This window comes from Aquarana catesbeiana, linkage group LG01 (assembly GCF_042186555.1).
Source record: "Aquarana catesbeiana isolate 2022-GZ linkage group LG01, ASM4218655v1, whole genome shotgun sequence".
Lineage (NCBI taxonomy): Eukaryota > Metazoa > Chordata > Amphibia > Anura > Ranidae > Aquarana > Aquarana catesbeiana.
In genome coordinates, this window is record NC_133324.1 from 256,440,345 (window position 1) to 256,461,648 (window position 21,304).

Here is a 21,304-nt window from a genome sequence, read left to right on the forward strand (position 1 = left end):
TAGTAGGAGAATGTGACATATCTCCGGGGCGGCTGTGGAGCGCACTGCACAAAAACGCTGTGCGTCTTTGGCTCCATTTCAAGGCCGAATTCAGGTATAGAATCGGCCCTGATTCATCCCTGAAACGGGGAACAGGGACGCACAGCGCTCCTGTGTGATCCGCAGCCCGGTATAGTGTGAACCCGGGCTTACAGTGCCGGACCTTCAGAGCCCGTGCTGGAAGCTGCGGCCGCCAACCCAGAAGAAAGGCCAGGGGAAGATGTCAGCCGTCTCAGCATTGACATTGTGGCGTGGGAGGGCTTTGTTCTAAGGTAAGTTTCTCATAATGTGCTAGTATGCGATCCATACTAGCACATTATGACATTGCCTTGTAGGAATTTTTTTTTTTAAACACCAGCGGTTTACAACTGCTTTAAATCCTGTTTTTAATGTTTGATTCCCTATGTGTGAGCACCTGCCATTTTACAGGTTATTAGGACCAACAATATGTGTGATTTTAGCCACTTCAGCCCCGGACCATTTGGCTGGCCAAAGACCTGAGCGTTTTTTGCGATTCGGCACTGCGTCACTTTAACTGACAATTGCACGGTCGTGCGACGTGGCTCCCAAACAAAATTGACGTCCTTTTTTCCCCACAAATAGAGCTTTCTTTTGGTGGTATTTGATCACCTCTGCGGTTTTTATTTTTGCACTATAAACAAAAAAAGAGCGACAATTTTGAAAAAAACACAATATTTTTTACTTTTTGCTATAATAAATATCCCCCAAAAATATATATTTTTCCCTCAGTTTAGGCCGATACGTATTATTCTACACATTTTTGGTAAAAAAAAAATTGCAATAAGCGTTTATTGATTGGTTTGCGCAAAAGTTATAGCGTCTACAAAATAGGGGATAGTTTCTATGGCATTTTTATTAATAATTTTTTTTTTTTTTTTACTAGTAATGGCAGCGATCTGCAATTTTTATCGTGACTGCAACATTATGGCGGACAGATCGGACACTTTTGCCGCTATTTTGGGACCATTCACATTTATACAGCAATCAGTGCGATTAAAAATGCGAAGGGGTGAAGGAGTTAACCAGTAGGGGGTGCTGCAGAGGTCAAGTGTGTCCTAGGGAGTGATTCTAACTTTAGGGGGGTGGGCTACGCATGTCACAACACTGATCACCGATCACAGGGAGCTGTGATCAGTGTCCTGTCACTAGGAAGAATGGGGAAATGCTTGTTTACATCATATTTCCCTGTTCTCCCTCCCCGTGAGACGATCGCGGGTATCCCCGCGGACATCAAGTCCGCGGGGCCCGCGATCACACTCACGAAGCCGCGTCTTAAAGGGCAGCGTACAGGTACGTTAATATGCCTGTACGTGCCCTTCTGCTGACGTATATCGGCGCAAGACGGTCGGCAAGGGGTTAAAGCGGTATCAAGCCCAAAACAAAAAATATAATGTGTTGCAGTGTACCAATTATTAAATGTGGTGGCTTCACAAATTTTACCTTTTTAGGCTCTTTTCCTTCTGTTTTCACCTGGTGTTCTGACCAGTAACACACTTATTGTCTTAGGATGTCTGCATTCTGAATGTAGTAAAAGCAGACATCTTTGGACAGCCGGATTGTCATTTTAGGGGTAGGGGAGTGTTAAGGCCCATACACACAATAGGACTTTTTGACAACAAACATGCAAATTAGCTATTTTAAGGCAATATCCTACCGTGTGTATGCTCCATCGGACAAACTTTTTCGGTTTTCATCGGACAAATGTTGGCTGTGCAAACAAACTTTCCGGCAACAAAAGTCCTGTGGTGCAAAATCCTATTGTGTGTACACAAGTCCATAGGACTTTAGTCCAAAGTACAAACACGCATGCTCAGAACCAATGCAAAAGATCAGACAACAATACAGACCAAAGGGTGGTGGTAAAGAGCTGAAAAACCACGTGATTTGGTGAAAGTTGGCTGAAAAAGTCCTGCTGTGTGTATGCTTAAGTAGTTTACGGCCGACGCCCTTTGTACAAAAATCCACGGGAAAGTTTGTACAAAGTCTGATCGTGTGTATGAGGCTTTAGATCAGTGGTTCTCAACTCCTGTCCTCAGGACCCACCAACAGGCCAGATTTTAAGTATTACCTTGGGCAGACTACTGCAATCACTGAGCAGCAAATTATATCACCTGTGATGTGTTTCAGCCATCTTGCAAACCTGGCCTGTTAGTGGGCCCTGAGGACAGGAGTTGAGAACCACTGCTTTAGATGTACTAGCAGATTTAGATATACTATCACATTTAAGCTAAACGCCAGCTAACACTGTTTAAGCAGTTACAGCAGCAGTTTTTTTTTTCCCTTTTGGGATAAAGGTTTTACATAAATAAATAAAAGCTGACCATTGTGAGCACCACTGTCAGTGGTAAATGGTTTGTCTCTACCCCCTAACTGCTACACCTGCAGGATGGCTTTTTCTGTTGAAAGACAACAGACTCACTGGCCATTATTATTTTATTATTTCACATATTTCAAAATAAAAGAAAGAAAGACAAAAAAAGAAAACAAATGCATTACATCTAAGAATCGGTAAGCTGCAATTTATCAAAGGTTTTCTTTTGGGTTTAATATCGCATTACGTATTGCACACCACTGAAGTACTTGGACTGACAATCACCACTACATTTGGATTGGAAGTTAAAGCATAAGGCAGTTTAATGTGCAAATATAGCTGAAATTCATAGTCACTTTTCTAGTTTGAAACAAATTACCTAGGAATGTGTCAGCCATCATATTCCACATGCTTACGCCTCCATCCAGAACACATTAGTTGATGCCTTGTTTACTGGAAAAGACAAATGAATGTTTGTCAAGCTTTGTAGTGGGTTTTGTTTGCTTATATGATGAGATTGCAGGCAGAATTTATGTGAAAATATATGCATACTGTGTGTTCAGCTTTTAAACTAGTTTATACTGTAGAATAGGGAACATAGGTAAAGTATGGGTGGGAGTTTAAGTGTTGTGACATTAGCTGCCACTTTTAAGTACTTTTATTTGGTCTGCTTGTGTAATGTCTGCGTTCATTATTGGCTTAGCCCATAGACATTATTTTTGCAGATAGCATACAGTAACCCATAACAGCCAAGGCACATTTATCTTTGGCTGACCAAAGTAATGGTCTTTGTTTGCTATGGATTTCTGCACTTTGCTTATTAGCCTTAAGTAAATCAGCCTGTTAGCATTGGGCCATTTACTACTATCAGCAGCAATTATTTCATAATCCAAGCTTGAAGACTCTTGCTGCTAAATGCAATTTTTATTCTACAATAGTTTTTTTTATTGACTACATTTCAGTATGTATTATATTTACTTTGAAGGTTATCCATTAAATGTTCCTCTTTTTTAATAATAATAAAAAAATCTGTCTAAAGGTCATAAAATATTAGTTGCCATAGAGATACTTCCATAATACAGTAAGGGACTGTTCAGAAATAGAGATTTGATTGAGCAGTGCCTTCCTGCTGCCAGGTGGAAGTATGCTAGATGATACCATGCTAGGTGTTAATACCTTCAGTCTCTTCTAAATGCCAGATGCTTTACACTGATACTGAAACATCAATAAGTCCAGCCGCTTTCTCAACTGCTCAGTCCACTTTACTGTATCCAGCTTGTAGGATCCTTGCCCTGGTATAATTAGCAGTATGTAAGTTTACTGCTGTAGCATCTGCTGGTGATTTTAGAGTCCAGCAGGGAACCTAAATCAGTGTGCGAGGCATCAAAGTATGGTACATTTCCAAAGCTAAAATCTGAGTGGGACATTAGTCATCTCCAGTCTAACAGGTTCAGAACTAAAGGATATAATCTGTTACAGTGGGGACACCAAATATCTGTTAGAAAGCTGTAAATCACATATGAAGAGTCGCTGAGCAAAGCTTTCATCGCACTTTATATTAGCCCCGGGTATTTTTTCACAATATAGGCATAGACTGCCTTCAGAGTAGATTTGTCATTACCTTTCCTAAAGCACAAAGTATCATAAACACCTGCCATATTTTGTATCACATAAACTGAATCATGATTTTTTTTTTTTTTTAGTTCGTATTTTAGTGCTGCTGACCTCCTCTAGCCCATTTCAACCACTTCCTGTCTATATGCACGTGATCCAGAGCACATCAATGCTATGGACCAGCTTCCTGATAGGGACAACAGAGGATCCTGCACACAGAGTGTCAGCGCAGTTGTGTGTAGTCTCCTTCAGTAGAGCATGTGGCAGGGTGTGACAATGTAGGAGTGCAATTGAAAGCCAGTGGACATCTCCATAAATGAAACTGCCTAAACAAGGACCTTTACATTGGGTTTCTAGGTATTTTTAAGCTGCATATTTAAAGCAATAGTAAACCGTATCCTTTAAAAAAACAAAACAAACCCTGCAAGACAGGGCTTCCATCTTCACCCGGTCTTCCTTCTGTGTTCACTTGTCCTGGCTGCCTGATTGGCTGAGCTGCAATAACGTCATGCCCGCAACACGGATCTCTGAAGGGTGCATGCGCCGGGGACGTCACTGGCTGCATGGAGTGTGAATATCTCCGAAACAGTGCAAGTTTAGGAGATATTCACTGTACCTACGGATAGGCCTTATTATAGGCTTACCTGTAGGTACAAGTGAAAAAATAAAGACTTTAGCAAGAATAGAAAACATCCTTAAGCCGGGTACACACAAGCCAAATATTGGGAGACAACTGTCGGTTAAAAGCTAACGGCCGGCATTCGGTCGTGTGCATGTCAATCTCCTCGACAGAAGCCGGCCAAACTGTCGGACGAGCATGCTGAAAAACCATCAGCCGACCGATTCCCGATCAGTGCTCATAGCCAATGACAGAGAGCGCTGATCGAAGTGTCCCCGGCCCCCTGACGGAACACAACAGTTCAGCGGGGCAGATGTCTTAACTAACCTTGCATGGTAAGTACAGCGGCCCCAGAGCTGACAGTTTTTATTTTTCGTTCAACCAGCAGGGTTGTACGAAAAAAAAAAAAATAATAGAGTCTACCCAGCTTTAGTGTGTACTTTAAGATGGTAAAGATTATATGAGATTTAGAGATGGGTAAGGCCCCATTCACACTTGAGTGTTTTGTAGCTTGAAGCTCAAAAACGCTCAACCAGCAAAAACCTATTGTTTTCAGTAGCCCTTGTTCACTTCTGAGCATCCTGTCCCTTGTAGCAAAATGCCTTTCTCTCAAAAAAGTACATGAGCTACTTTTCAGGCAGACTTGAGCGCTTTTTGTCCCCATAGGCTTCAATGGAAACGTCAGAAAAGCCCGACATTTTTTCGAGCGTTTTTTCAGTTTTTTGAGAGTTTTGTTGTGCGTTTTCTGCTCAAATAGCAGCTCTCCACCCTTTTTTCAGCAGCACTCCCCACCCACCTTTTAGTTGAAAAACCCCTAACAAAAGCTGCAGTAACCTGCAATTCTGCTCCAAAAGAACGCTTCAAAAAATGCTTGAAAACATGACGCTTAAGCGTGAATGTAGCCTAATCATCTTTAGTTATCAGTTACAGTATTTCATACTGAAATTTAAATGTGTACTGCAAATCATAGTACAAATTTATTACTAAAATGTGTTTATTACTTTCAGGACTCAAGGGGTGGGCTTGGGTGTTCCAGACCTCCGGAAATATTATCATGCAACCCATATCACGCAGCTATCTCAAATATACACTAAATATATACCTACAGACCTGACTGGGTGACGTTGGAGGCTCAGGCTTGTCCACCCCAGCCTATCGACCTCTTGATGTAGAACCAAGTTAGACATCAGTGGGCAATTCTCTGTCCTACATTATCTAACTTGTTGCGTCTGTGGGACACTGTCTAAATCAGTGTGACTTCAGTCCCCCCATGCCCCCATTGCACCTGTTTTTAATAACCCAACATTTCCACCCGGCCTGTGACCCCAGGAGTTCCAATGGTAGCGTAACAAAGGCCTGTATCGTATTGGACACTTTCTAGAACACCAAGGACTTCATCCTGCTTCGTATTTTACCCCACAGCTTGAGTTGCCGGCCTCTGTGGCTTACCACTTACAGCAAATTTTACATTTTCTTAGGTCTGTGTGCAGACTCATGCTTGATATTACGTCTCATACTGCATTTAAAAAATAGATGTTACCGCAGTGAGCATAGGAAAGGTAGTGTCTCGGAGCTGTATAAACTTTGTGTCAACATCATGGATAAACTGCCCTAGGTGCTGGCTGGGGAAAAGGATTTGGGAGTGGACATTTTGGAAAATGAATGGAAGGAATGGTCTATGCGAGCCAGTATCATGAATGTCTCCCTAGTTGAGGCTGGTTTTAAAGTGGTCTCTCTGGGTACACAGAATGTACCCAGATTCTTCGGCTCTTTGTTTTCAGGGTTAAGGACAAGTGGGCTCAATGTTCCACATGTGCTTGATATTACATCTCATACTGCATTTGAAAATAGAGTGAGCATAGGAGAGGCAGTGTCTCGGAGCTGTATAAACTTTGTGTCAACATCACGGATCAACTGCCCTACATTCTGGCCTGGGAAAAGGATTTGGGATAATGACTAATGAAAAGCTGGTCAGCATACTTTGTGATACTTCTGTCCGGTTCGAGAGAGTCTGGAATCCATGGATACAATATCTTCAAACTCATAGGTTGTACTCTGATGGTGGACAAGGGTGCGGACGGCATGGATCTCGACTCCTTTTCTCTGTTTCTTTCTGCTCTCTCCCTCTTTTTTCTCTACTCCTTTTATTCTTCTTCACCCTCTCCCTTTCTCTTCTCTTTACAACTCTGCTTGCACGTTCCCTCTATTCCCTGAGGATATTTTGAATGTTTGGAACTTGTTTCTCCCCCACTGAAAAGCCTATAATTTAACCCACAAATTGGGTTATCTTTTTTTTGTTTGTCAATGTTTGTAACGTTGATGCAAATTCCTACTGGTGATCCTATGACTGTCAATATGTTATTCCCGAAGCTCATTGTTGTCATTATTTCCATGTTGACACTTCATGCTGCCTGCATAGCGGTTTCACACTTATGTTTACTCTTTGATAAATTAAGCAGGGCTGACTATAGGCTTTATCCTTTCATGTTAATATCTGCTTTTCATACTTTTGTAAAAACTCTTTCAGTATATTTTATTGAAACAGAGAATGTGTTTATTACACACATCTAGAATAAGTTCCTATAAAACTCCTTATTCTCCCCTGCACAGGCGATATCAGGCTGTGGGTTTAGGGCCAAGACTTTGAGCTAATCAGGCTTCTCCATATTCCTTAGTGCTTTCTCTCTAACATTTTTTCAGGCTTTTCTACAGCAGAGATTGGAAAAGCGAGATTTAGTGTAGTGATGATTCTTCATTGTCTATTCAGCAGGAAGGTGACTTAGCTGTACAGTGAGGTTTTCAGGCATGCAGAATGGCCAAGGTACATGAGTCACAAAAGTGCAGCTATCTCTGCAAGTAAAATAGTTTGCTGGATTTCCCTTACTGAAGCTTGCGGTCACGTAGCCCTAGGCACTGAATGCAATACCTCACTACTAGGATCACCTACTTCACACCAAGAATGTTCTTGTTGTACTGTTCCAAAAAGGCTAGGAATAGTGTGACAAGATGCCAATATCTATACAGTAAAAGGTTGCCTTGTTGCCTCTGCCCCAAATAGGCACAAGCCTACTGAACTCTATACTTTAAACTTTGTAGATGTTTGTCCAGATTTTAGCTTCATTGTAACTTCTGTTTCATAGTCTATGTAAATCAAATCACTAAAATCTCATATAATCTTTACTATGTGTATTGCTCTTTTCTGTTTTTTTTTTGTGAGAAATGTCCCTCCCCAAAAAGGTTATTGCATTTAACCCATAGGTAAAAAGGAAACCAGAACTTTTGCTAAGTGGAAAAGTGGGTTTAATAATAAAGTTGCCAGGACAGGACCTCTGTGATCAGAGGGATTCCTTTCCTGGGAAACTAACCAGTAATCTATTCAGAGTAATGCGGAGCAGAAGGACTACTGCAACCAGCATATAACATCCGTCACTTGAGTGCATACATATAGACAGAAAATGGCTGCAAATAATGAGATCAACAGCCCCAGGATGCAACTAAGGATGGAAAAATGTGAAAACAAGTATTTTGTTTAAAAATAAAAGGAGCGGTTGTTTGATATATAGTACAGTGCTTTAGAAAACGTCAAATGTCATTCAAGCACAGCTAGAGCTGTATTTTACACACCAGCAGATAGAGATTTATGGTAGTAGAGGCTCTGAATGTCTCTGCTGCCATTAAAATCTCTTCCCCCTGTATACTACAGGGGCATATCTACTGTGAGGCAAACAAGGCGTTTACCTTGGGCGGCATTTTTCAGGGGGGTGGCGTCTGTACCGGGATGATGCCTGCAGCTCCCACCGGGAGACCGGTGGGTCTCCCGGTGCCGGTTGGTTGGACAGCAAAGCCAGGATTGCTGTTGCACAGGCATACATAAATTTAAAGCGTCTGGGATGGGAAAAAATTAGAGGGGGGGGGGGGGCTGATTTTAGTCTTACCTAGGGCAGCACAAAACCAAAATACACCCCTGGTCTGCTAGCAATTTTTTGCACAGCATACTGACAGCCATGCACGTGCAACTATATCAAAGAACAGATCTGGAGACGTTTTAGGCATTCCACATATGTACACATAGAACTTGATAAAACATCGTTTATTTTAATGACACCCCTTTTGGGATTGCACCCCTGTGATGTGAGTGCCTGTTAAGCCCCGCTTCTTGAAATTCTAATATTCTGTGGTTTCTGGTAGTTTTGGAACTCCTGTTTGATGCAGCAAATACATAAGAGAGCTGGCGCCCATAGGTTTTTCTGAGTAATATGGCAGTGATTTTAATAGCTGCATATCTCTGTGATTATTTGGGTTTTTGTCCATACATTTTTATTTCCCCCAAATAAGAAAGCAGTTTTGAAATGCGTTAGGATGAAAGAGAATTGTACCCAATAGGTCTTGATCACACAGTTCTATTGGCACATTGTTTTAATGTTTCTGTTTTTAAAGAATGTGCTCTAAATAAACTATTTTATGCAGTTCTATGTATACATTTGTGGCACGCCTAAAAAATGGCATCCAGTTATATGTACAATCCCAGATGCTGAGAATTGGTAGAGATAAAGTAACTTGTGTCCACGTGCACGGAAGTTATGTCTTACTAGCACAGTCATTTAAGACGGGTGAAGATTGTGGACCCAGAATAAAACAAAAAGAGGAAAGACATCGCTTGATGAGAGCATTTTGCAAGGTTAGCGTGCCATAATGTGCAAACAGGCTGTGCATGCTTGCACATCATTGTAAGAGCTTCCGGGGGGCCCAAAAGTTTAGTTCCACTTTCATTTAGGGTTTACATCTGCTTTAATGGCATGGCAATGATTTTGTTTTGTCATTTTGATGAGAAATCATGTATACGTGCATGTAGGGAACATTTGCAAATAGAAAGCGTCATATGCAAATGTTGCTACTACAACTGCATTTTACAAACACAGAAAAACAATCTGTTTACGAATTAGTGAATATTGAAGTACATTTCTCAATGGCTTATTTTTAATTTGTTCTCAGGCTATGGATCTTGAAATTCCAGTACTGGCAAGGGATATTCCAGGCAACAGTGCAATAATAAAACATGAAGATACAGGTTTACTTTTTTCAACCCCTAAGGTAAGGTAGATATTGACTTGTGCTTGGCAGCAATACTAAACCCACAAATGACACCTGATAACCTATCTATGTAGGAAATTTTGTTTGATATTCTATCATCCCTTTTGTGTTAGTGCAGGAACACATTTCAGTATAAATATCCTGCCTCTCTTGGTGCATAGGTCTTGCTTAAAGAGGTTGTAAACCCCTGAAAAAAAACCTGCAAGACAAAGGCATAATAAGCTAGTATGCATTGCATACTAGCTCATTATGAAATGCTTACCTTAGAACGATGCCCTGCAGTGCCACCCGCACTCCGCTCCCGTGGCCGACATCTTTCCCGAAGTTACTTCCGGGTTCGGGGTCTTCAGCACTGTGATTGGCTGGAGCCGCGCTGACGTCATTCCCACGCATGCGTATGGGTGCTGAAGAAATGGCACCAGCGGCCAGTTACTTCAGTGCGCATGCGCCGAGGATGTCGGCAGCAGCGCATATAGTAAATCTCTCCTAAACTATGCATGTTTAGGAGATATTTACAGTATCTGTAGGTAAGCCTTATTATAGGCTTACCTGTAGGTACAAGTGGTGTAACAGGGTTTACAACCACTTTAACCGCTTGCCGCCCAGTGCATGAAAATATACGTCAGCAGAATGGCACGGCTGCGCAAATGCAATTACACAAGCAACAAACACATGCAATGGTGTCTCCGGTAAATTATATGCATCTGTGTAGCCTGTTTACATCTTGAGCCCACCTGCCCTTCTTACAACAGAGAATGGGGAAAAAATAGGAATGAATGTATGAGCACTGTACACAACACAACAGCAGCAGCTGCAAAGAAAGTTTAACCCTTTGACCTCCCCCTCCTACACTACCAGTCTCCAGTGTGTCTCTGTGATCTGCAACATTCACCCCTTTGTCGCCGTCAGGGACATGATTAGGATTGAGAAAAATCTGGGGCATCCTTGGAAACACTAAGGAGAGCAACGATGGGTAGTGTGCTGCGGCAAATGGTGATTGTGGCCAAATTGTGCTAAAAGTGGGAGGGGCTTAAAGAGGAAAAGTTAAAGTGATTGTAAAGGCTTGTTTTTTTTTTCCTATAAAAATAACAAATATGTTATACTTACCTGCTCTGCTGCAGGGGATTTGCACAGAGCAGCCTAGATCCTCCTCTTCTCGGGTCCTACTTCTGTGCTCCTGACCCCTCCCTCCTGTTCAGTGCCCCCACAGCAAGCAGCTTGTTATGGGGGCACCCGAGCTGAGTCACAGCTCTTTGTGTCCATTCAGACATGGAGCCCCAGCCCCCTCTCTCCCCTAAATGGCTAGCTGACTTTGACAGCAGCGGCAGCCAGTGGCGCCGCAGCTGTATCTCAGCCAAACAGGAGGGAGAATCTCGGTCCGCTGAGGTACTCGTGGACATCGCTGGACAGAGAGGGACCTCAGGTAAGTGTTAGGGGGGCTGCTGCACACAAGGCTTTTTATCTTAATGCATAGAATGCATTTAGATAAAAAAAATCATTCTGCCTTTACAACCCTTTTAAGTAAAACCCGAGCCTACTGTGCTCTGGGTCAAGAGTAAGTAAGAGTACAAAGTGCAGGAGTAAGTAATGCAAGCCAACAATGCCCACATTCGCCACAGTCTTTATAAACACAAAATATGCCTAGTTACACAAAAAAGTTATTGCTTTATCTGAGCCAAACATAAAAAGAACAAATTCTTAACAGTATGTGGGTGTGCACACTCGGCTGCTGTATTCTGTCCTTGCCTAGAGGACCTAATGTACAGATTCGCCAGCACACCACGGATCGTCAAATACATCCAAATCTTTATCTTTATCACAGAAGACGCAGTCCAACGTTTTGGAGCCACACAGGACCCCTTTATCAGGCATGTGATCATCACACCATCACATGCCTGATGAAGGGGTCCTGCGTGGCTCCGAAACATTGCATTCTGTGATGTGATCGTTGTTTGATAAAGATTAGGATGTATTTGACGATCCGTGTGAGTATGTACATTTGATCTTTGATGTCTCCAGTCCCATCTGGTTTTTGCTGCAGCATCCTTTACTCCTAAAGCCTTATTCAGGAAAGTGTGCAATGGGAATATTGTTACTGCCTAGCAGACCTGCCGAACATATAATACCGCCCCTCGCCGAGGTGGAGGGTATAGAAAAAATGATAAGCGGTCACGTGCGTTGTGGAAAGTAATACATTGATGTGATAAATTAAAAAAAAAATTCCATGACTCATGTACCATTTGCTTTATTCTGTGTCTTTTTTTTCGCTCAATTCTTGACCCTCTAAATTGTAAGCATTAGCTGGAAGGAAGGTTGGGTAACGCTTTGCAACAGGAAGAAAATGTTCTTATCAATTTCACTTAGTCTTGAGAAGAGTACCAAAAAAAGTTGTATTGATCTAATGCTCTTGCCAAAGGAAAACTTTGAAATCAAATAAAAAATGCACTTCAAGGCATGTTCAGGAGGAAAGGTCAGAAAACTGTCTACATATCTAGAGTAAATATGTTTTTCATGAGATCTAAGCTATTTCTAGTGAAGAAATTATACCTATTGAGTACATCCAGTTGCCATAATTGAAAATGATTGACTGTTATTGTTCGTGGAAACATTCACAAGATGGAAATATCTTGTTTTTCTCCATTGTAACAGAAAAATATATTGGACGTGAAAATGCACCATAGTTTGTCTCTGCAAGGTGCATGCTGTGCCTTTGATAGAAGCTGTGAATTGACATGCCAGAGACTGTTCTTGGAGCTTTCACAATAATCACCTTCTTGTTGAACACTTTATATAATTTAAAGCCCGAGTCTAGTTTAAAAAAAAAAAAATTCCAAACATGTTTTAAAAAATGTAATTTCTTATGCAATACTCACCTTCTTTCCGGTGCTGACCTCCATAGTCTTACTGCTCCAGTCATCATATTCCTTTCTTCTGGGTTGAATGACACCCAGTGTTATCTACCTCTCTCATTGTAAGAGCAGAGTATCAAAGACCTGCTTTCTGGAGGAACAACAGAAGACCCAGGTCTTAAAGTGATAGTAAACCGACAAAAAAATAAATTGGGTCCTCTGCAGTTTTATGCCATAATGTGCTAGAATGCACCGCACAGGTAAGTAATGATAGTGCGTTTACTACCATTTTAAAAGACAATTTGGTAAAGAACAGCACCACATCATGATGTGCTTCTGCTCCGCAACAGTTAGGCTTAATGTACACAGGACATTTTACAACCTCCCCTGAACGATTTAACTTAATAGATAGTAAACAATGTTTAAAAACGTCAGTTTTGCCACGTTTACATGCCACGTTTAGCCGTGTTTGCGTTTAAAAGCATTTTTTTTTTTTTGCAAATAGTCAAAAATGATAAACGCCTGTAAACGCAACACGGCTAAACGCACGTTACCGCGTTTACACGCGTTTACAAGCTGTTACAGGCATTTGGCGTTTCAAATGCCTCTGAACATACTTTCCAAACGCATTTCCAAAAAATGCTTCTGAACTCAACTGCCTAAAAATGACTATAAATGACCCTGTGTACATGTACTGATAAGATAACATAGGTTCAGGGGCTACTGAAAAAAATGCCCAACTGCTCCCAAACGTCTGTTTACCAGCAGCAGTGTACATGAAGCCTTAGGGCCCGCTCATAGCAGGAGTAACATGAAGAAGACTTGTGATGTAAAACGACTGGAACAAAGACTGCTGGAAAAAAGTTAAGTATTATGTGCAGAGGTAGGAGGGGTGGCTGGAAACTGTCAGTAGAGGTTGATTTTGGCTTTAGCTAAAGCAAATTAAACTGATTCATGGACCTAGAACCAGCATGCAGCAAGAGAAGTCAGAATACTTGATCTGCATGCAATCACCGATTTAGAAATTGTTGTAGCAAATGCATCAGCCTGACTTCCAGACAACCACCATTTTTAGAAGGTAACTTAAAAAATGGTAATTAGTTCTTTCAGTACAGATTTCATTTTGTAGCGTACTGCTAAAACTGTTGGCGCTGTAGAAATCCTTAATATAATAATAATCGAAAGCCCCTTTCACACTTGTTCGACACGACAGTAGTACGGCTGGATCTGACCTGCGACTTGAAGTCCGATATGCGTCTGACTTCAATGAACAGTGATCCGACTTTGATCCCCGACAATACCAGGCACTGTCTGGTATGAATCTTTAGGGGGAAGTCCACGCACAAAAAAAAAAAACAGCATGGTTTCCCCCTCCAAGAGCATACCAGGACCTTTGGTCTGGTATGGATTTTAAGGGGATCCCCCACGCCGAAAAACTGCATGGGGGTCCCCTTCAAAATCCATACCAGACCCTTATCCGAGCACACAGCCCGGAAGGTCAGGAAAGGGGGTGGGGACGAGCGAGCGCCCCCCCCAAACTGTACCAGGCCACATGCCCTTAACATGGGGGGTGGGTGCTTTGGGGCAGGGGGGCTCTGCACCCCCCACCCCAAAGCAACTTGTCCCCATGTTGATGAGGACAAGGGCCTCTTCCCGACAACCCTGGCGGTTGGTTGTCGGGGTCTGCAGGCGGAGAGCTTATCGGAATCTGGAAGCCCCCTTTAACAAGGGGGCCCCCAGATCCCGGCCCCCCACCCTATGTGAATGAGTATGGGGTACATTGAACCCCTACCCATTCATCTAAAAAAGAGTGTCAAAAATAAAACACAGTACACAGGTTTTAAAAGTAATTTATTAGGCAGATCCAGGGTCTCTTCTGACTTCTCCCCGCTCTGGCTCTTCTCCCTCTTCTGGCGATGTCTTCTGCCTCCTCCGCTGATGTCTTCTGCCTCTGCCGGTTCTTTTCCCCTCTCCGGGTCTTCTCCGCTGATGTCTTCTAGCCCTCTCCAGTTCTTCTCCCTCTATCCGCTGTCTTCTGCCTCTGCTGGGTCTTCTGCGCTGTCTTCTCTCTATTTTGCCAGGTCTTCTCTGCTGCCTTCTCCCTCTGTTCTTCTTCCGATGTTGACTCAACGCTCTCCCGCTCCAGTGCTGGGTGCTCGGTGTGCACTTACTTATATTGGCATGGGGCGGGGTCACTGGAGGTCCGCCCCTTATGATGTCACCGCCCATCATGCCCCGGGAGTTGATGTCATAAGGGACGGGCCTCTGGATGAGGTCACCTGGTGACCCCGCCCCATGCCAATATAAGTAGTGGCACACCGCGCACCCAGCATCAGAGCGGGAGAGAGAGTTGAGTCAACATTGGTAGAAGAACAGAGGGAGACAACAGCGGAGAAGAGCCAGCAGGGGCAGAAGACAGCAGACAGAGGGAGAAGAACCAGAGAGGGCTAGAAGACATAGGCGGAGAAGACCCAGAGAGGGGAGAAGAACTGGCAGAGGCAGAAGACATCAGTGGAGGAGGCAGAAGAGCCGGAGAGGGAAGAAGTCGTCAGAAGAGACCCCTGGTATGCCCTTTGAGCGGGAACCCATGCCGTTTTTCTTTTTACATTGTGGAGTTCCACTTCAAGATCATCAGAGCACAAGTCGCATGACAAAGTCAGATCAGTTAAGATGGCGATCTGACTTTGATCCAACTTCAGTGATATTCCACTCGATATTCCACTCGATCCACAACATTGACATCAGCAAACCACTCGCCCACACAATGCCATACATGTTGTCTGCCATCTGCCCGGTACAGTGAAAACCGGGATTCATTAGTGAAGAGACCCACCTCTCCAAAGTGCCAGACCCCATCAAATGTGAGCATTTGCCCACTTAAGTCAGTTACGACAATGAACTGCAGTCAGGTCGAAACCCCGATGAGGACGACGAGCATGCAGATGAGCTTCCCTGAGACGGTTTCTCACAGTTTGTGCAGAAATTCTTTGGTTATGCAAACCGATTGTTGCAGCAGCAGTCCAGTTTCTGGTCTCAGACGAACTTGGAGGTGAAGACGCGGGATGTGGAGGTCCTGGGCTGGTGTGGTTACTCGTGGTCTGCAGTTGTGAGGCCGATTGAATGTTCTGCCAAATTCTTTGAAACGCCTTTGGAGACGGCTTATGGTAGAGAAATGAACATTCAATTCAAGGGCAACAGCTCTGGTGGACATTCCTGCAGTCAGCATGCCAATTGCACGCTCCCTCAAAACTTGCGACATCTGTGGCAATGTGCTGTGTGATAAAACTGCACATTTTAGAGTGGCCTTTTTTTGTGGCCAGCCTAAGGCACACCTGTGCAATAATCATGCTGTCTAATCAGCATCTGGATATGCCACACCTGTGAGGTGAATGGATTATCTTGGAGAAGTGCTCACTAACACAGATTTAGACAGATATGTGAACAAATCCAGCTCATGATAAATAGGGGCAAACATAAAAGTGTTGCGTTTATAATTTTGCTCATTGTATATACCATAGTTTGTAGACACTATACTGTTCGCGTAAACCAATCAATATATGCTTATTAGGATTTTTTTTACTAAAAGCATGTAGCAGAATACAAATTGGCCTAAATTTATGAGGAAATTTGATTATTTTTTTTTTTAATTATTGGATTGTTTTATAGCATAAAGTAAAAAATATATATTTTTTTCAAAATTGTTGGTCTTTTTTTGTTTATAGCACAAAAAAAATGCTGTGGTGATCAAATACCACCAAAAGAAAGCTCTATTTGTGGGGAAAAATAACATACATTTTATTTTGATACAGCGTTGCATGACCACGCAGTTCAGTTAAAGTATCGCAGTGCTGTATCGAAAAACATGGCCTGGTCGTGAAGGGGGTAAATCTTCCGGAGGTCAAGTGGTTAAGTATAACTAGTTTTGGAGTGGAGAGGGATTAGAACACCTCCCAGTATTTTTTCTGTTTGTGACCTCTTTGGGGATATTCACCCTTTGTCCTGTTTACCGTTATCATCGAATGTGAAACTAAAAGAAAATCCCAAATTTTGGGTTGAAACCAGAACAGTAATAGAGGGGAAATCCTCCAAAGAGGATACGAGTTCTGGTGACACACAGGGATTTCCTCTCACTTCCTGTTTTAGCTATGGGGTAGGAAGTGAGGGGATATCTCCCCAATGGGACACAGATGGCAAAAAAAAAAAAAAAACTGTCAGGGGTTATAACCCTCCCTTACTCTATCCCAAAAACAAAAAAACGTTTAGCCAATAGTTCTATTTTAACCCTTTCGCTGCCAGGTCCGGCATACAGATCTGACAGCAGAGGGGAAGGTTCACACACAATCCGATGGCTGCAGCCACCTGGATTGTGTGTAAATCTGACAAGCAGCCTCCTGCCTGTCAGGTGGAAGCATTTGGGCGGCTGCGCTACTGCACGATTGCTTCCACATATCCCCGGTAATGTGTCCTCGCCATATATTCCAGGCTCCACTTGCCCATCTGTGGGCCCGGGACCGACATAGCAGGTGCCGCCGGGTGGAGAGCGAAGACATGTATGACGTCACTTCTGGGTCACCCTGTCACTTTCCCTGGCTAGCACAGCTGGGAAGGTATCCATTACAAACATATGTGCATTAATCCGGGGGTCAGCAACCTGTAGATCGCGATCTACCAGTAGATCGCGGACAGGTGACTGGTAGATCGCGGTCTAGGCTTGCTGGTATCAAACAGAGTGCAATGCAGAGGGACTACTTGTAAAGTTGGAGCTGTAGTAGGAAGCAAGAGCCATATAAACTGATGCCTCCTCTGTAGAGTTGGTTCCTGTCCTATGCAGAGTATCAACTACACTCCACCTCTTATCCCGGCTAGTGGTCCCCAGAGTGGTGCCAGCAGCAGGAAAGAAGAGATCTTCAGGTCAGTGTTAACCAATACACTGGGCATATTAGTATATGGCTGCTTTCACAGTGACGTGCTGTGGTTTACTCACATCGTGGCTGCAGGGCATTGTACCTGCAGCTTTCCTGTGGGTTTGCTGCACTTAGCCATAGACCTCTATTTAATCTTGCTGTTTTACCACCACCCAACTTTACGTGTGAATGAGCCCTAAGGGTGCCGCTGCTGAATGCAACTAAGGGCTCATTCACAAGTGCAGCAGGCACTGCTACTCCTCTGAAAAGCAATTTGAGTGTGTGTTGACAGGTGGTGAGGATACGTTGCCTCCACACTACCTGATTTAAGCCCATTATTGCCGTGCAAAGCACACGATTGCGACACAGTAGTCCGGCACTGAGTGGTTTAAATCAGGTGTGAGGAGGCGACACTGTGCCCGGTGATCTTTGACTTCCCCGTGTTGTTCGGGTAGATCTCAACCTCTTTAAGGTTGCCTACCCCTGGATTAATCAGTGCAGCTGCCTCAGACAAAAGTCCACAAAATAAATCAAGTAACTGGGTTTCCTCCTTCCACCTTACTTAGGACATTGTGGGGGTCATTTACTAAAACTGAAGAGTGCAAAATCAGGTCTCTGCATAGGAGCCAATCGGCTTCCAGGTTTTATTGTCAAAGCCATATTGAATAAGCTGAAGTTAGAAGCTGATTGGCTACCATGCACAGCTGCACCAGATTCTCAGTGCTCCAGTTATACAAGTGTTTCCTCCACCTGATGTCCTGCTTTGTAACATCATGAGGAGCTTTCCCTCCTCTTTCTGAATATGGTATGTTCTTTGGAAGTCTAATTCTCAGCTACAGCCTCCTTTTGACAATTGGATTCCCCCTTTCCCTTCCCAAGGGTTTCCGCAAGGGGCTCACTGCCTCTTGCTCCACCATTGCTAGGTGGATTAGACAAGTTATTATTTGAGCCTGTGGTTTTCCACCTTTCCCTGCTAAGCCCTGGTACACACGAGCCGAATGTTGGGAGACAACAGATTGGCTAAAAAAAACTGTGTAAATAATCAATCTGCGCAATCCAATACTATATCAATTAAATTAATTTAAAAAGTTGCTAGCCAACACTCAAAAGTGATTCAAACCTTAGTGAGCTAATATGTACAACAGAATGATGTAGTTCAACTTACAAAAAAACCCACAATATAATAAAAGTGCAAACAATTGTGCAAAAAATGTGTATAAAAAATATATACATATATGTAATCCAATGTATATTTAAAAATATCAAAGAAGGAAACAATAAAAGTGCAAACAATTGTGCAAAAAATATGTATGTACAAAAATAGTCCAATGTATATCCAAAAATATCAAAGGAAAAGAAAACGATATCCAATTTGAATTCACTCCAATCACCAATGTGACATGTAATCCAAAGTGTGAATCCTCCACCCTTGTGAAGAAGCCTCTCACCTCACTGCCATGACCCAGCATTACCAGTAGGTCTCACCACATGTTTTTCCCTCTCTGGAGATGAAGACAAACTGCTGCTGCTTCAAATGCCCTTTCCTTCTCAGTTTCCTTGCATGTGATTAGGTATTCTTTGCAAAGTGAAGCTTTACCTCATTTACTAAGTTCTGGAGCAACTGCACTTGCAGAGTGCAACTGCACTTTTCTAAGTGCACAGTCTATTTGCTTTTAGTAAATCAAACCCTTAGGGGTTTATTTACTAAAGCTAGAGAGGGCAAAATTAGTCACAATTCTGCATTTTAACCAATCAGCTTCCAAGTTTTATTGCCAATGCTTAATTGAACAAGCTGAGGTTAGAAGCTGATTGGTGTGCGCAAACCCTTTCTTAAAGTGGATATGAATTTGTATGCAAAGTCAAACAAATCGTGTTATTTAATCATTCACTGCTGAGTCAGCAACTAGTGCAGTGTCAAGGCTGGAATCTTAAAAAATCCTGGTAATTATTTGGCTCCATTTGATTTACCTGTGTAATCTTAAGGTCATTGTTCATTGCACACAGCTTGCGAATAGTTTAAACTAGACATCTGTCTATATTATGTTCCATACTGCCATCTCCATCAATATCAGACACACTTCAGTAGCCACTTGTCATTTTTTACACAGTGCTAACTGATTTCCTGCTATCATCTTTCCAAGCCAAAGTCAATGTTACAGCCCTGTGACCTGACTTTGTTAGGTTAATGAGTCTGAATATTTTTATCTGCACAGATATTGTTTCCAGAAGAGACTTTTCTCCCATTAAGTGCCATCACATGAAGCAAGCCAATAAATCAGCAAAATAATGTAGTGGAACAAGCACCCTTATTTGATTAAGGAAAAAAAGACTTCGGTACTGGAGTGTATGTTTGTGCAATATCCTTTGAATAATTCTAACTCTTTCTGCAAGTAGCAAATTATATTTACAGTGCCTTGAAAAAGTATTCATACCACTTGACATTTTCCACATTTTGTCATGTTACAACCACAAACGTAAATGTATTTTATTGGGATTTTTTGTGATAGACCAAAACAAAGTGGCACATAATTTAGAAGTGGAAGGAAAATAATAAATGGTTTTTAAAATGTTTTACAAATAAATATCTGAAAAGTGTGGCATGCATTTTTATTCATCCCCCCTGAGTCAATATTTTGTAGAACGCCCTATCGCTGCAATTACAGCTGCAAGTGTTTTTGGGGATGTCTCTACCAGCTTTGCACATCTAGAGAGTGACATTTTTGCCCATTCTTCTTTGCAAAATAGCTCAAGCTCTGTCAAGTTGGATGGAGAGCAACCGTGAACAGCAATTTTCAAGTCTTGCCACAGATTCTCAATTGGATTTAGGTCTGCTCTTTGACAGGGCCATTCTAACACATGAATATGCTTTGATCTAAACCATTCCATTGTAGTTCTGGCTGTATGTTTAGGGTTGTTGTCCTGCTGGAAGGTGAACCTCTGCCCCAGTCTCAAGTCTTTTGCAGACTCTAATGCCCTGTACACACGACCGGTTTTGCCGTTGGAATAAACTCTGAAGGTTTTTCCGGCGGAATTCCGCTCAAGCTGTCTTGCATACACATGGTCACACCAAATTCCGACCGCCAAGAAAGCGGTGACGTACAACACGTACGGCGGGACAACACGTATGACGTCTCGTACTTGCTTCAGAGGATGCGTCATTTTTGGTACGTCGGAACAGCATACAGAGGAGAGGTTTTCCCGATAGGAATTTGTTCCGTCGGAAAAATATAGAACATGTTCTCTATCTAAGTCCATCTGAATTTTCAACGTAAAAAGTCAGATGGAGCATACACATGGTCAGAATATACGAAAAAGCTCCCATCTGACTTTTTCTGTCGGAAATTCAGACCGTGTGTACGGGGCATAACAGGTTTTTCCTTCTTCTAAGATTGCCCTGTAATTTGCTCTGACCAGCTTCCCTGTCCCTGCTAAAGAAAAGCATCCCCACAACCTGATACTGCCACCACCATGTTTTACGGTGGAGATGGTGTGTTCAGGGTGATGTGCAGTGTTAGTTTTCCGCCACACATTTTGCTTTTAGGCCCAAAAGTTAAATTTTGGACTCATCTGACCAGAGCACCTTCTTCCACATGTTTGCTATGTCCTCCACATTCTCAGAAACTGGACTTCTTATGGCTTTCTTTCAACAATGGCTTCTTGCCACTCTTCCATAAAGGCCAGATTTGTGGAGTGCACGACTAATGGTTGTCCTGTGGATAAATTCTCCCATCTGAACTGTGGATCTCTGCAGCTCCTCCAGAGTTACCATGGGCCTCTTGGCTGCTTCTCTGATTAATGCTCTCTTTGCCCGGCCTGTCAGTTTAGGTGGACGGCCATGTCTTGGTAGGTTTGCAGT

General features: G+C 42.7%; 1 protein-coding gene across 5 annotated transcripts in view; it reads left to right on the top strand.

The window, feature by feature from the left end:
- The window catches only part of GLT1D1 (glycosyltransferase 1 domain containing 1), a 168,027-nt gene that overhangs the window by 130,422 nt on the left and 16,301 nt on the right, over window positions 1-21,304 (top strand). For 4 of the 5 annotated variants that reach the window (XR_012243962.1, XM_073628015.1, XM_073628031.1 and 1 more), the window contains exon 11: window positions 9,597-9,695. The exons of the other annotated variant lie outside the window; for it this stretch is intronic. Coding sequence is in view for 3 of the 4 variants with exons in the window: in XM_073628015.1 (XP_073484116.1) it covers window positions 9,597-9,695 (99 nt within the window). In the remaining variant the exon portion in view is untranslated. The remainder of the gene's footprint in view (window positions 1-9,596; window positions 9,696-21,304) is intronic. 5 annotated transcript variants of the gene reach the window in all.